The sequence below is a fragment of the Solanum stenotomum genome, chromosome 4 (assembly GCF_019186545.1).
Source record: "Solanum stenotomum isolate F172 chromosome 4, ASM1918654v1, whole genome shotgun sequence".
Classification (NCBI taxonomy): Eukaryota; Viridiplantae; Streptophyta; class Magnoliopsida; order Solanales; family Solanaceae; genus Solanum; species Solanum stenotomum.
Window position 1 is genome coordinate 2,041,770 of NC_064285.1, and position 14,766 is coordinate 2,056,535.

The 14,766-nt window shown below is 34.8% G+C and overlaps 3 protein-coding genes across 7 annotated transcripts in view; 1 reads left to right on the top strand and 2 right to left on the bottom strand.

The window, feature by feature from the left end:
- The window catches only part of LOC125862943 (UDP-galactose/UDP-glucose transporter 7), a 6,430-nt gene extending 2,690 nt beyond the window's left edge, over nucleotides 1-3,740 (bottom strand). The window contains exons 1-4 of one of the 2 annotated variants that reach the window (XM_049543067.1): nucleotides 3,494-3,740; nucleotides 2,603-2,740; nucleotides 1,312-1,417; nucleotides 930-1,175 (exon numbers count right to left, since the gene is read on the bottom strand). In XM_049543067.1, coding sequence (XP_049399024.1) covers nucleotides 930-1,175; nucleotides 1,312-1,417; nucleotides 2,603-2,634 — 384 coding nt within the window. In that variant the 5' untranslated portion in view covers nucleotides 2,635-2,740; nucleotides 3,494-3,740. Of the gene's footprint in view, nucleotides 1-929; nucleotides 1,176-1,311; nucleotides 1,457-2,602; nucleotides 2,741-3,493 lie in introns of both variants that reach the window. The other variant, XM_049543066.1, reaches the window with a different exon arrangement.
- Nucleotides 3,741-4,810: 1,070 nt separating this feature from the next.
- Nucleotides 4,811-8,650, top strand: LOC125863277 (putative RNA methyltransferase At5g10620). 3 transcript variants are annotated; one of them, XR_007446120.1, is made up of 8 exons: nucleotides 4,811-4,931; nucleotides 5,037-5,074; nucleotides 5,165-5,307; nucleotides 6,487-6,553; nucleotides 6,621-6,698; nucleotides 6,897-7,120; nucleotides 7,533-7,612; nucleotides 8,039-8,650. XR_007446120.1 is itself a non-coding variant. In XM_049543459.1 (8 exons), exons 1-7 carry the CDS (start codon nucleotides 4,880-4,882, stop codon nucleotides 7,570-7,572), a joined length of 564 nt encoding a protein of 187 aa, XP_049399416.1. In that variant the 5' UTR covers nucleotides 4,811-4,879; the 3' UTR covers nucleotides 7,573-7,612; nucleotides 8,039-8,644. The 3 variants fall into 3 exon arrangements, 2 of the variants coding, with proteins under 2 accessions (XP_049399416.1, XP_049399417.1); XM_049543459.1 differs by having other exon boundaries at nucleotides 6,897-7,042; nucleotides 8,039-8,644; XM_049543460.1 differs by having other exon boundaries at nucleotides 6,897-7,042; nucleotides 7,533-7,606; nucleotides 8,039-8,644.
- Nucleotides 8,651-9,080: 430 nt separating this feature from the next.
- LOC125863162 (gamma-glutamylcyclotransferase 2-1-like) lies at nucleotides 9,081-13,540 on the bottom strand. Of its 2 annotated transcripts, none has more exons than XM_049543322.1 (8): nucleotides 13,340-13,540; nucleotides 11,823-11,958; nucleotides 11,640-11,716; nucleotides 10,379-10,435; nucleotides 10,134-10,190; nucleotides 9,968-10,008; nucleotides 9,687-9,758; nucleotides 9,081-9,601 (listed from the first exon to the last, which is right to left on the bottom strand). In XM_049543322.1, exons 2-8 carry the CDS (start codon nucleotides 11,929-11,931, stop codon nucleotides 9,337-9,339), a joined length of 678 nt encoding a protein of 225 aa, XP_049399279.1. In that variant the 5' UTR covers nucleotides 11,932-11,958; nucleotides 13,340-13,540; the 3' UTR covers nucleotides 9,081-9,336. The 2 variants fall into 2 exon arrangements, with proteins under 2 accessions (XP_049399279.1, XP_049399280.1); XM_049543323.1 differs by having other exon boundaries at nucleotides 11,823-11,963.
- Between the last annotated feature and the right edge of the window lie 1,226 nt (nucleotides 13,541-14,766).

The window sequence follows — 14,766 nt, forward strand, 5'->3', positions numbered from 1 at the left end:
TTGGTGGTGAACACACTACACTGTTTACCTCGTGAATACATTAGACTCAAGGTTAATGATAGTGGCTTAAGCATTGAGTAAGGATCAAATGATGACCATTACGTTAGTTAAGGGGGTACCATCTTTTCCCAAATAAATACTTCTCCAAACTAATCTTCTGACTGCATTTTGCTATTTGCATTAGCTTTATTTTAACTGTTTGCGCTGATAGAATAGTCAATGGTAGGTTGAAAGTAAATACAACCGTTGGACTAGCCCACTAGCAAGAAACTCTACACATAGCTTGAAATCCATCCCTTTGGTTACGGGCCTGACTTTTAAGTCAGTTATCTTACATATAGAGTAATACAGGCAATATCATCTACATAGTAAACTAAGGAAAAATGTTACCTCTGTGGTTTTCACTTCTCCAAAATTCATAAAGCCACAAATCGACTTACTATTAGTATACAGCTTCCACTTGGTTTCATCACATGGAGGAATGAAACCAAGACGTAAACAAAAGAAGTTGAGAAAGCTAAAATGTAGAATCAGATTACTGGTGTTTACAAATATGTATACACATTTGGATTCTCTTATTTATAGTGACTAGTGCATGAACATCTGTGTAGAAGTCACGGAAAGCAAAAACAAAAGTAACTACGTAAGTAGAGACAGTCTATCAATTTAAGTATACTGCCACTGCTAGGCATATAATAGCTAATTGTATAAGAAAATCAGAGCTCTATGTTTCCACACTCCCAGATCCCAATTTTTATCATTCCAAATAAAGTACAGTAAAGTTACAGTATACACAGAGATGAAAAGATATAAAACACCATCAAGAAATTCACAGATCTATTGAGGCAACAAGCAACACTGAGAGCACTTAAAAATGAAGTTACTCTACCGAACTAGTATGAAACCAGGTAGATATCTTAATCACCAACCTGAGTTGTAGGTCTACCCTTTCCGGTAAAGAATCCAGCTACTAGTACAGCAAGTGGCGTAAGCCTTTTGATGGCAATATACATAGGAATGTTTACTCCTTTCAAGCTTGCTAAAGCAAATCCCACATTTGCATTGTAGAACAATGAAACTGGGAAAAGTCTTTTTGCAGTCTCTGCATTTAATTCTTTGGCTTTTGTGTATCCCATGACTCTGCCAAGGTGTATGAGCAAAGCTGTTGCTATTTGCTAATAACAGTGTATAGTCCAGCCAAAAAGGAAAAAAGGTAAGAACAAAAGAAACACAAGTCAACAGTTCACAAGATGATAGAAATCCAATATGTTTTCTGTCTATTCAGCATACTGACAAGTCATGTTATTGTACCTGGACTGTGAGAAGAGTCATTGAGTGGGCATATTGCATGATCACTGCCTTGTTGATGAAAACCATAGCCATAGATGCAATGCCATACGAGAATGCAGCGATTAAACTGTCATTTAATACATGTGTTCTGTTAGTCAATAAGTTCCTAGAAACCATATACAGTGATGTAACTTTAAACAGGCAGGAGATGGTTGGTTTTCTCTTCTGTACAAGACACTCCACTTCCAACCAAGAGGTAGCAGGTTAATTTGTTCAAGTCACGAAAGCGGGAAAATAGGAAAAAGCCATTGTCGGCCTATGGGTTGCAGTAAGGTTTATCATATAAAAGATGATTAACTCCAAACAGCATGATCATAATATACTTCTATGTTCTCACACTTGACGGATCATTTTCGTTCTAATTGCGAAAAGTAGAATGGGACTACTCTTAATTCCCTGATCAATTGGTCTTCCTAATATATATTGCTTTGTAAAAGGATGCAAGGACATGTCTACCTCCGGATATATACTCCTTTTTCACTAGGCTATTATTTAATAAAGCTCTACGAGCCTATCATGCATTCTTGTTGGGGGTGAAAAATAAAGGACTCCCTCAAAAACCCCAAGCTTTGGGCAGAGTGGTATAGTGGAGAAGAAATGTGTCACTCAGCGAACTGAAACAGATGATGTTCCATTCTTTTTGCTTAATTCTTCCAGAAATTTAAACAGATTTCAAGAACATTCACTTCATTCTTTAGTCATTAACAGAAGTGCTGCTTAATCAGCCATTTCAAATTTTTCTTTCAGCAAGTTACCACAAGATTCAGTGGATGCAATTTATGAGGAAACTACCAAACAAGGTGAAAATGTAAAAAGCAAACAACAGAGTGAAAATACAACAAGGAGAAGTCATAATTTACTTGCATGCAGCAACAACAACAACATACCCAGTGTAATCCCACTTGTGGGATTTGGGGAGGGTGGTGTGTATGCGGACCTTACCCCTACTTTGGGAGGTTGTTTCTGATAGACCCTCGGCTCAAGGATAAGCACATCAAGGCAGATCGAAAGAGAAATAACGGAACTGAAGAAATCATGAAAAGCATGACAAAACATTCTGAAAAAAAGAACACTAACTACAACTTAATAGTGCAATAGTCGAAGTACAAGAGACACTAACAGAAATTGAAGGACAAGAAACTACAAGAGAAATACTACAACTACTAGTATAAGGATGAATAATCTCCATAAGAAATTTACTTGCATGCACGTAACTAGAATAATTCAGTTTATTAATTGAAAGAAAACGAACCTCAAATAAGGACTTGAATCCATAATCTCCATTTGTCCAACAAAACAAAAAGGAAAGAATCCTTCAGTAACAGAAAATCTTTGAACCTTAAAGACAGCTTATCACTTCATTGACAGTCCTTTATATACACAAAAAAATCTGCAATTGAATCAAGAAATTAGAAACGAAGAACACCCACATTGATATAAAAGCCAAAAAAGGTATCACATGCACTCCAAATCTGCTAACCAAATCAATCTCTGCTTGAGATTGCTCAGTTGAGCTCAAATACAGCTTTCAATTAACTCAAAAAACAATTGTTTTGCACCAATTTATCGAAATCTCTATAACTTAAGCACGAAAATAGAAAATGAAAAACACCCATATAAGGAAAAACCCAAAAGCACAATCCCCAATTCAGATACAAGCTTTCAATTAACTCAAAAACAAATCCTTTGAACTAAAATTACTGAAATCTCTATAATCAAAGCACGAAAATGGAAAAATGAAGAACACCCAGATAAAGAAAAACCCAGAAGCACAATACCCACTTCAGATACAAGCGTTCAATAAACTCAAAAACAAATCTTTCACACTAAAATTACTGAAATCTCTATAATCAAAGCACAGAATTGGAAAACGTAAAACACCCAGATAAAGAAAAACTCTAAAACACAATACCCACTTCAGATGCAAGCTTTCAATAAACTCAAAAACAAATCTTTCACACTAAAATTACTGAAATCTCTATAATTAAAGCACAAAATTGAAAAACGTAAAACACCCACTTCTGATACAGCTTTCAATTAACTCAAAAACAGATCTTTTGCACGAAAATGAAAAAATGAAAAACACCCATATAAAGAAAAACCCAAACGCACAATACCCACTTCCCAAAATAGCAAAAGTTACCTCCTTTATCTATAAGTATATAAAAAAATTCTCGTGATTACATGATTTTTCTGAGTATATAGGAATTGAAAAATGGTTTTTTTTTTTTTGGATCAAGGGATGTGTAGTGTAGAGAGTGTTACAGTGTGAAAAAAACTTGGAATTTGGTGTGAAAAAAAGGGATCTTTTTGTTACTATATTAATATATTTTGTTTGTTGATGATGACCGTAGGCCATTTTTATCGGCTGCTAACAAAGAAAAAGAAATTTGCCGGAACTTTCGTTTTAGGTAGTTGACTCTTAACGTGCTGTTATTTTGTACTTTTGTTTTTCATATTTACTTGCAAAATTTACCCGGGAGATAATCCGTTGTAATGTGTATTTATTGGTTTCGAGATTAGGATATACACAAATTTTAATTTTATATGTCTTTTAAAGGGTAGATAAAATTTTATTTTTAGATATTTCTATTAGATTATGTTTTCGGTAAGTCGGAGGTGTGTTATGTCCTGCAAAATCACCTCCCCCAGTTCTTATCTTTTACACATTCTCTTTCACTTATCGGATCCATCTTAATCTTGCTTTTACTTAGTTTATATTTCACGAAGACTACTCTTACTTAATCATGAATAGGTTTGTTCTTAATCATGTCTCTTGATATGCACACATATCCATTCGAGCATCAACGTCATTGCTACTTTCGTCTCGTGAACTTGTATGTTCTTGATTGGCCAACACACAACTGCATACAACAATGCTGGTCTAATCATTGATTTTTGTAGAACTTATCATTAAGCCTCTGTAACATTCTTATCACACAGGCCCCTAAATATGAGCATTTACTTCATACATCTCGCTCCATTACAATGTGCGACATTCTCATCAATCTGGATCTAAGATATTTGAAACGCTTCTCTTGAGTATAGCATGTGAATCAATCTTCACTTCCACCTTTGTCTCTTATGTTATGCCACTGAACTTGCACCCTAGGTACTCGATCTTAGTTATACTAAACTTCAAACCTTTAGACTCTGAAGTCTGTCTCAAAGGTTTCAATTTCTCGTTAACTATGTGTATCTCGCCAATCAATATTACATCATCTATGAAAATAACATACATCACAACACCTTTCCTAAATATGTCGCGTCAATTCATATATCATCAAGGCATGTGTTAAAATGAGCGTAGGACTAAACCCTACAATCCCATCAAGACCGAACCTATTATTCTTACTAGGATCTTAACGCCATCGTGTGTCTTCAATTACCTAATTAAAAAGAATTCTTATACATCCAATCAAACGACTCCGAAAATTAACTTTAAAAACCCAACTCAAACAAACTGTAAAATTTTCTGCCTGCAACAATTAAGATAAGAAATATTCAGAGTTCACACTTCTCAGCTAAAATGGCAGTGTCCCCTGTAGCTGGTCTCAACTCCAAGCTTTCACTTCCTTCAGGTTCCTCAAATCTCCCCTATTTCAATTGATTGGGCCGCTATTTAGGTTAATTCTTCATTTCTATTTTGTGTAATTTGGGTTTTAATCTTTTGATTATTTCTTCAGGGAAGCAGCAACACTCCAAATTCACTGGCCAATCAGTGGTAAAGTTCCTTAATTTCTCTTAATTAAGCTAAAGAAACTCCTCATATGTGTAACAATTGCTTGTAATTTTTTTATTTTTTTGGATATAGAGAGCAATACCTATACGCATATTAACTGTGGGGAAGAATAGGTCACATGGAGTGCAGTTAATAGTTGATGAGTATATGAAGAAGCTCAGGAATTATTGTAGTGTTGATGATGTTCGAATAAAGTCTAATCCCAAAAATGCACGGTATGTTGAAATATTGTCGATATTTTCGGGTGGATTTGGTATATTTTTATTGGAAATTGGTGAAAATTTGTGAGTTCTAGTCTTTGTGTTGAACACTAGATGTAATGGTAAAGGTAAAGGTAATGGTAATTTCACTTGGGGATTGAGATGTTGAAGTGATTGACAGCGTTACCTGGTACGTGTTGTTGTTGGGAGGGGATAGGTATTTGTGGAATTAATTATGGGTTGGATACCACGGTTATCAAAAACTGGACCTTCCAACAGAACAACTACGCCTCAATACAGGTCCAAATAAGTTGGTGTTGGCTATGCGAATCCTCATTGATCATGTTCTTCGTTTAATTTTATCTCTGATTTTTATTTTTTTTTGCGAAGTTGGTATGTTTCAATTGGAAATTGGTGATAATTTGTGAGTTATGGTCTGTGTTGAACACTAAAAGTAGTGGTCCATTTCACTTAGACATTAAGATGTTGAAGTGATTAGACATTCCAACAGAACAACTACGCCTTAGTCCTAAACAAGTTAGGGTCGGGTATATGAATGTTCTTCATTTAAATTCATACTAGAAATGCTTGGTGTGTTAAAATTTTGTCCTTTTCTTTAATTTTTGCAAAGTTGCTATATTTCAATCGGAAATTGGTGATAATCAGTGAATTGTGGTCTTTGTATTGAACACTAGATGTGGTGGTCCATTACACTTGGACATTAAGTTATTGAAGTGATTGAACCTTACAACAAAACAACAACTACTCCGCTATCCCAAACAAGTTGGGATTGGCCGTATGAATCCTCATTGACCATGTTCTTCATTTAAATTCATCCCCAAAATGTTTGGTGTGTTGAAATTCCGTTTTCTTATTCTTGTTTTTGGCAAAGTTGGTATATTTCAATTGGAAATTGGTGATAATTTGTGGGTTCTGGTCTTTGGATTGAACACACCCTATTTAGTGGTCCTTCTCACTTAGACTTTAAGAACTTGATGTGATTGCACTCTCCAAAAAGAAAATAAAAAATTAGGTGGTTGTTTGATAATTTCATATCATTAAATAGAGTTGTTTACTTTACTGATATCCCAATGTCCCTACTGGACTCCGTGACAATGCGTTTTACCTATCATGGATGGGATGTAAGTCCCAGAAGTGTTAATTTTTAACTCTTGTTATTTTCATTTGAAACAGTGATGTAGTGGCTCAAATTGAACATGAGGACATTGCTGTTATGGGCCTCATCAGGCCTGATGAATGGGTAAGCGTTCAGAAGTATTTAGAAAATAAAAACTACCCTCTCACCGTCCTAATCTGTTTAAAACCAGGTTGTAATGTTGGATGAGCGTGGTCATGATGTGGGATCCGAGCAGATGGCTTCTTTAATCGGAGACGCTGGAAACAAGGTGAGTTATGCTTCATCATGGCAGAGTCTTTTGTTCCTGGTATCATCTATCATGGTTCAGCAGTAAGTATCCCGGTGAGAAATGAAAGTTCTTTCCTGAAATGACCTTACAGATTTTAAAGTCATCACTGGGAAGGGGATCTACGCAAAAAAAATAAACAATAGAATTTTTGAATGACTCTTCTCCTCTATCTTGTAGGGAGCATCAAGCTTACTCTTTTGCATTGGTGGACCTTATGGACATGGTAGACAATTGCGAGAGAGAGCTAACGTATCAGTTAAATTGTCATCCTTAGTCTTGAATCATGAGATTGCCTTAGTTGTACTGATAGAACAACTTTACAGGTCAGAGACTGGAACAAACTATTATTCTTTTGAAGTGCTGGTGCTGCTAACCGCTCCCCCAGTCCCTCATTTATGCTGGTATTTCAGTGTTGAGAAGATGGTTTGAGAATATAGTTTCACAACCTGATGTATTCATGCGTCCTGCGTCCTAGTTGCTCTGTGCTCATTAGTCTTTCGAACTAAAAGGCAAACATATATCCTCTGTCCCTCTCTGTATTAGACACTGTCTGAGATAGTATTATTTTAGTCAAGCAAAAGCTCCCTGGAAACGAGATTCAGTGACATGTATTGTACAACTTTGGCGGATACTGTACTAAAAATGGCTAGCCACCTAATCCTCCTTTACCTTCTTTATAGGTTCCTTTCATCCATTTATGTACATAGTGTCTTGGCATTAATCTTTTTCACCCAAATCTGATTGCTTATCTATCATGTCCATGCATGAATTTCCAGAAACTTAATCGATACGTTGTTCTGAATATTTTGACAGAGGGTGGACCATTCTTAAAGGACAGAAATACCATCACTAGACATTGATGTCTTAACCATGATAAACCAATACAGGTACAGGTAGTACTTCTGCCTAAATATTTGAACTTCTATTCTATTTGCCGTCTTGGTGCCTTGTAATTTACGTTTAATGGATTGGGTTTCAACATATGTGCTGTACTGGCCTTGAGTAGTGAGTATGGAGAGTAATGGTGTAATTATGTATTTATAAAAAAACGAGCTTTATTACCCATTGTGCTTCAGTATTTCAAGTGAACTACTTAGCAAACAATCACATGCATTAGCATGGTAGCATCTCACACCCTTGTGTAAGTTACCTGATCTGCTGATCATGGAGAAACCTGTCAAAGTCTCCTAACACGGTTGGCTCGTTGAGATTAGATTATTTCCTTTATTAATATATATTCATTTTGATAGTTTTCCTGATCAAACTAGAAGTTAACATCCATCAAATGGAGTCGATAATTCATTGACTGATTTTTTCAGGATTTCTATTTCTTGGAATTGGAAGAAGGAATTGAAATGACTTCCAAATTTCATTCAACCACCATCAGAGCAACTAAACTCAGGTTTGGACTGCCTTTTGAGGATGACCTTGGCCCCCATTATAGATATTCGACGTGCCTAAAGAGAAGAAGGTGGTTGAGAAGTGAGCAGAACCTCATTCTTAGATCCTAAAAGTCTGTCAAGGTCTTGACACGTCGAATACTTGATATTTTGCTTGGTTTACTACACGGTTTGTGAAACCAGATAGTACTTCTATCGCGATGGTGTGTGTCATGTCACACCTCTCGATGTGCCTGTCCAGATCTAACGTTGCGATGTTGACAAGCCTGGCCTAGACATTTTAGCCACCACAATGATCTAATTCATTATGCCATCTTCACTATTTCTAACGAATGGAGTAAAGGTTTTGTGTATTTATATCCTTTTTGAGTCTTTGGATACCAAGTTAGACAAGTATTGTTTCTTGTGATAAGATATTATTCATTTGAAACATTTGCCAAACCAATACACAAAAGACACTTTTGTAGACCAAACTATCTTTTTTATCTTGTTAGAAATTAAAATGGAATATAGTAATTTTCACTTGATATATCTTACATTGTATATGTAATTTTGTATCTCCTATTGCCATTTATCATATAGTAATTTTTGCAAATCTCACCAAACCTTTTGTTTCTTATTCTCAAGGGATGACCAAGTGATAGCTAAAATAAATCTTGGCTCTCCTCAATAAGTCGTAAAACCTCAAACCTGTTCCAATTGAAGTTGATGTGTATAATGAAAAAAAAAATCTTAGCTCTCCTCAATAAGTCGTAAAACCTCGGACCTGTTCCAATTGAAGTTGACGTGTATAATCAAAAAATAAATCTTGGCTCTCCTCAATAAGTCGTAAAACCTCAGACCTGTTCCAATTGAAGTTGATGTGTATATAATCAAAGAAGGTGACATATTTTAATCTAATAGATGTTAGTGAACATACACCAAAACGAGTCTTAACAAAAACACTTTATCATGTGTTTAGGTGCTCATAATAACTCAAAAATCCATGTTCAAACTGGCCACAAAGTCATCTGGCTGGTTAGCATGTCAACTCAACTCATTATCCTACCCCCCCCCCCCCCCCCCCCACCCCCACCCTCAATTCTAGCTTCCTAGTCTAAGTTTTAGAGGAAAAGTAAAAACACAAGGGATACTTCCAAGAAACAGATAACTAGATTGGTCAGCTAAAAAGAAGAAAAGACTTCATCTTCCTAAAGATCTCTAGATCAATTCCTTTGTCAAGAGTCTGCAGCAACAGCAGCTATAGCTTCTGGCAAGGGGAGGATTTTCACAGGCGAAATGTGGGATTTGAGCGGAATTTGGGAAGGACTGAGTAACTTCTTCTCCTTTGGAACAGATTCCGTGATTCCAAGAACTTTGCGCACTTCATTTGCTAGCTCTATGATGTAGTCGTCTTCGTGACTAATGTCATGTAAAGCCTTCTCCATTTTGAATATGTATTCCTGGTTATTTCCACAGGGACCAGAGGCAGTAGCAATTTGCCTGAAAATGGATGATGAAAAATTAAGATATATTGAAAATGATGTATCTCAGAGCAAAGATAAGATAACAGAACCATGATCCTCACCTAGCCATCTCTTCCAGTGGAGCAGGACCAAGATAATACTTATTATTTACTTTGTCAGGAGTGGACGTAAACCTGAAAATAGATTTTTGAATCAATTCAACGATCATTGAACAAAATATTTACTGTTTTGATGTTCTTTGATTAGCGTGTTACTTGGGCTGTGGGCCTTTTGGAAACCCCTCTACCTCTACGAGGTAGGGGTAAGGTTTGCTTACACTCTACCCTTCCCAGACCCTACCGTTAGCAAGAAATGCAAATAGAATAACAACCATAGAACTTACACTATCACTCCAGTTAAGGCAGGATGTAAGGAGTCTTCTTCCTGAAATAGAAAGAAGGAAACATTTTCCAAGTTAGCCAAGTGAGCAATTCTATGTTAAGTACACAATCTATGTCATTCCCCTTTTGTAGCAGAGCTTTACTAAACTTCAAAGGTTATCGACTTACCGTGAAGAAGTCCACCAAGGTCTTGCTATCATACTCACACTCTCTTCTTTCTAAATACTGTACAGCAAAAAAATAAACTTTCAGGATCAATTCCAAACAATGTTTCAAACTCCGATGAGTAAATGTGATATTGATCAAAGGATACGTAACAAAACTGTAATGCCAAGTCCCCAGAGGCGACAAGTCTGATTCATAAACATTTACTGTGAAAACATTATTGAGGAGTCAAAGAAGAACCAATGTACCTCCATTGCCTCCTTCTCTTTTTCAGGTCCTCCTCTCACACAATAAGCAGCACCCCACTAAAAGAAAATGCACAGATAAGTTAAATTATGTCGTGGAAACAGCTATGAATCAATAAAAATATTTACTTTTAGAAAGTACACAAAATCAGGTCAACTAAAAGATAACTATAGTCGCTTGCAAATAAATGCTACAACTAATTTCCTAATTACCTAAAACAAGTTAAATTAAGCAGTGCATACAAGTTAAATTCTTGTTCTTATTATTATGAAAATCAGCTTCACCATGGAGAAAGAGTTAACACTAGGAGATAATGGTAAAAACACACTTGAAGTATCACATTTTTGTAAGTTTCCCACTTTAACTATCATGTATTTGTGTTTCCTTCCTAAACAATCACTAACTATTTATTAAAACACACCTCAACTAGTTATTGATGGTGCGTGCCTGTGTGGTGCAGTGTTATCAAATGCGCGCTTAAGCCCTGAAGCGAGGCTCAAAACGTGTTGAGCGCTTCGCCTCGTTTTATGTGTGCTTCAGTGTCGTCATCAAGGTTCTAACGCAAATGTTTCCTTGCCATTGAGCCTCTTATGAAGAAGTGAAACTAAATAATTGATATTTCACTTTATCATAACTTTTTTTCAATTTCTTTCGTCATATATTTGTCATTCATGTTTATAATTATTAGTCTTGGACTAAACATATATATTTGTATTCTTTTCTCCCTTTGCGCCTTTTTTCATTAAACCTCATGCTTTATTTGCGCTTAAAGCCCTCAAAGACCTTAAGAGATTTTTTGCGCTTTTCGCCTTTGATAACACTGGTGTGGTGTAAGCTCTCTTTTTTGTTTCCAAAATGGTGCCAAATGGCACTTCACACGGATAATTAAATGAATTACAAAACAAAATTAAGAAATAATGATAAAACACATACCTCGATTATCAATTTTTTGCGAGTTTCATACCTAAACTAGGAGTTGTTTGCATTTCCTACCTAAACTATCACCAACTATTTATGAAAACACAACCCGAAATTAATGAGTCAACTACTATGCAGACGAAATTTTATAGGCAAATTAAGTTGTCACATGCCTTTTGGAGATTGCATTCAAACACTTATTCTCATCAACTTCGAGGTGTGTTTTGAAAAATAGTATAGTAATTAATGGTTCAGATAGGAAACGCAAACACCTGCTAGTTCAGATATGAAACTCGCAAAAAGTGTCAATATTGAAGAAGGTAATAGATGTTAATGTCCACTTACACAAATGGCTCCTTTGCTTTCATCCAAAGTGCAGGTTCTTGCAGGTTTTTCAGGTGTACCTCTATGATCAATGCAAGCTGATGATTGATGTATTCAACATTCAACAACAATCACAAAAAAGTTAGTATTTTATACTTTAGACAAATAAAACTCAACAATTTTGAAGCATCAACAAGAACATACCGAGATCAAACACACGCCTATAATCCTTAATGTATCCAATCAATTTCTCATCATACTCAAATCCAGGGTTCCATACCAATGACCCATAGCCAAAAATCCAAAACACCATGTTTCTGAATCTTCCTCTAGTTAATATCTGCACTATTAACCATAAAATCGATTAAAAATATACTTTTCCTCCAATTCGGCAAAAGAAACATACATGAATTTCTGAAAATGGTGAAGAATTAGAGATTGGACACGAGTTATGATAGAAGGTTAGTAGGTATGTTATCAAAGACGCGCTTTAAGTGCGCTTAAGCCCTAAAGTGAGGCTCAAAACGTGTTGAGCGCTTCGCCTCGCTTTATTTGCGCTTTAGTGTCGTCATCAAGGTTCTAAGGCAAACATTTCCTTGCCAATGAGCCTCTTATGAAGAATTTGAAGCTAAATAATTGATATCTTACTTTATCATAATTTTTTTCAATTTCTTTGGTCATATATTTGTCATTCATGTTTATAATTATTAGTCTTGGACTAAACATATATATTTTATTTTTTTCTCCGTTTGTGCCTTTTTTCGTTAAAGCCCACACTTTATTTGCGCTTAAAGCCCCCACAGACCTAAGAGCTTTTTTGTGCTTTTCGCCTTTGATAACACTGGACTCACTCATGATTGTCTAGCTTTTCATCGCATACATGTAGTAGTAGTATTACTCTTGTATTTTTTGTTCTTCGATTTTTGTTAGTATTTATTGTTTCTTCTACTTCGATTATCTTACTATTTAGTTGTCTAAATGTTCATTTTCATTCTTTCCCTATTATTTGTCATGGCCGTTTCTTTTCCGTACTGCTTTGATATGCTTCTCCTTGAGTCGAGGACCTCTCAAAGATAGTCTCTCTACCTCCCAAGGTAAGGGTAAGGTCTGCATCCACTCTACCCTCCCTGTACCTCTACTTGTGAGATTACACCACATACGTTATTGTGGTTATTGTTGGTTAAAAATTAGAAATTAGAACAAAATACAGCATAAAAAGCTATGGTTAGAGGTATTCATTAGTCCCGGGATTATTTATCCCACCATTTGTGCTAAAATGACGAGATTAGTATATCTCGATCCATGCTATAACTTTATCTATCCCATCCTAAGGTGTGCTATCACAATCAATTATCATATCCCACATTATCTCATCCAACTTGAAATTATTTTATCCCGTCTCCTAAGTGGAAATAAATTAGTCCACAAATTATATAATTCTAGAATAATTTAGTGCACGTACTAAACTAACCCTTTAAGTCATGTTTTTCTTGTTGTCACATATTGCAAAGCACAACAGAAAAAAAGGTCAAATCAGTTTATTTCTGGCAATAAGAGGGTTAACAACAACAGAACAGTACAAGTGTTGCAGCTCAATGTACAACATAATGAAGCATGGGATCCATAAAATTGCTAAAAAATGATGAACATCCAGAAAAGAAAAAACTCTAAAAATACCACAAAAAAAATGAGAAAAAATGGAAATCGATAAAAATACTTACCAATACAATATTGTTAGGTTCACAAATCAATGAAAATGCAATGCCTTTTACAGAAATTGCCCCTTTTGCTCCACAAATTCTTCAGAGAAAAATGAAATTTGATGAGGGTTTTGAAATAGGCAAATTGAATTTGGAATTAAGGAGAGAGAAAGAGAGAGCAATGTGGGTAATTTTTCTCTCTCTTGTATCTCTCTCTTTGTGTGTGTGGTTTATGAAGAAGAGAATAAAACTATTTATAGACACCAATATATTTATATCACCGGATCGTGTGCGAATTTTCTAATTGAACTATCTCTAATTATTTATCGAAACATATGTCAACTTATTAATTTACCGTCCTCTAGATAGAAAAAATGGAGTAATAAATGATTGAGATATGTTTTGATAAATAGTTATTGATAGTTCTGAAAACTCGTACGCCTAATAATTCAGAAAATTCAAAAAATTAATATTTCAGATATATTTTTTTATCATTAATGATTTAAATTACGATCTATTTTGATTGAACATTTGAACATATTAGAGCTCTGATTAATTCAAATTTATGTTGCGTAAGATTTTTTTCATAAATATAACTCGAGACTTTTGATTGATTAATGTAATTAGAAGGATAATTCTATTAATCCCATCCCATCACATCAACCCTTGTGGTATGAGAATATATTTTCAATGTGTTTTCCAAAATATAAAATAAGAGAAAATCCCAATTGACTTTTGAAATATTCTTCTTGATTTTTTTATAAAATGGAATAAATTAAAGAGTACATGAATCATGATAGTGCTATTGCACCATTGGAGAAAAAAAATGCACTCCTACAAGATATTTTGCTTTCATTCCTTAAGAAATGCAACTAAAAAGGAATAATTAGTATACTTTATTCATGTAAAAAGACATTAAAAGAATAATATTTTATATCATTTTGTAATAATGTGTTATTTGAGTCGAGGATCTTTCTGAAATAGTCTGTTTACCTCAACAACAAGAGTAAAGTTGGTGTATACATTACTCTTTCCAAACTTCACTTGTGAAAATACACTGCATACCGTTCATATGTCATCAAAATCCAATTTTCACCTAACTACACTTAATCCAAGGTCATGCCAAAGAAACCAATTTCACCTAATTAATTTCATCAAAATATCAAAGTCATGCCTAGCATGTGGAAATAATATTTTAATTTTTCCTATGTACTTCTCATTATATATTATTTTAAATTTAATTTTTCAATTTTCGACTCTTTGACATTTGATTTAGTCAACAAATTTGTACATATGTTGATGGCATTTTGCATGATATTGAAAGAACATTTCAAATAAACCTTACCTTTTTGAGTCCACAAACGGTAATTTCAATTTCATAAAATTGTTTTTTTAAAAAAGTTCATTGAACCTAGACGATTTCTTGAATTAACTCATTTTCCTCGTTT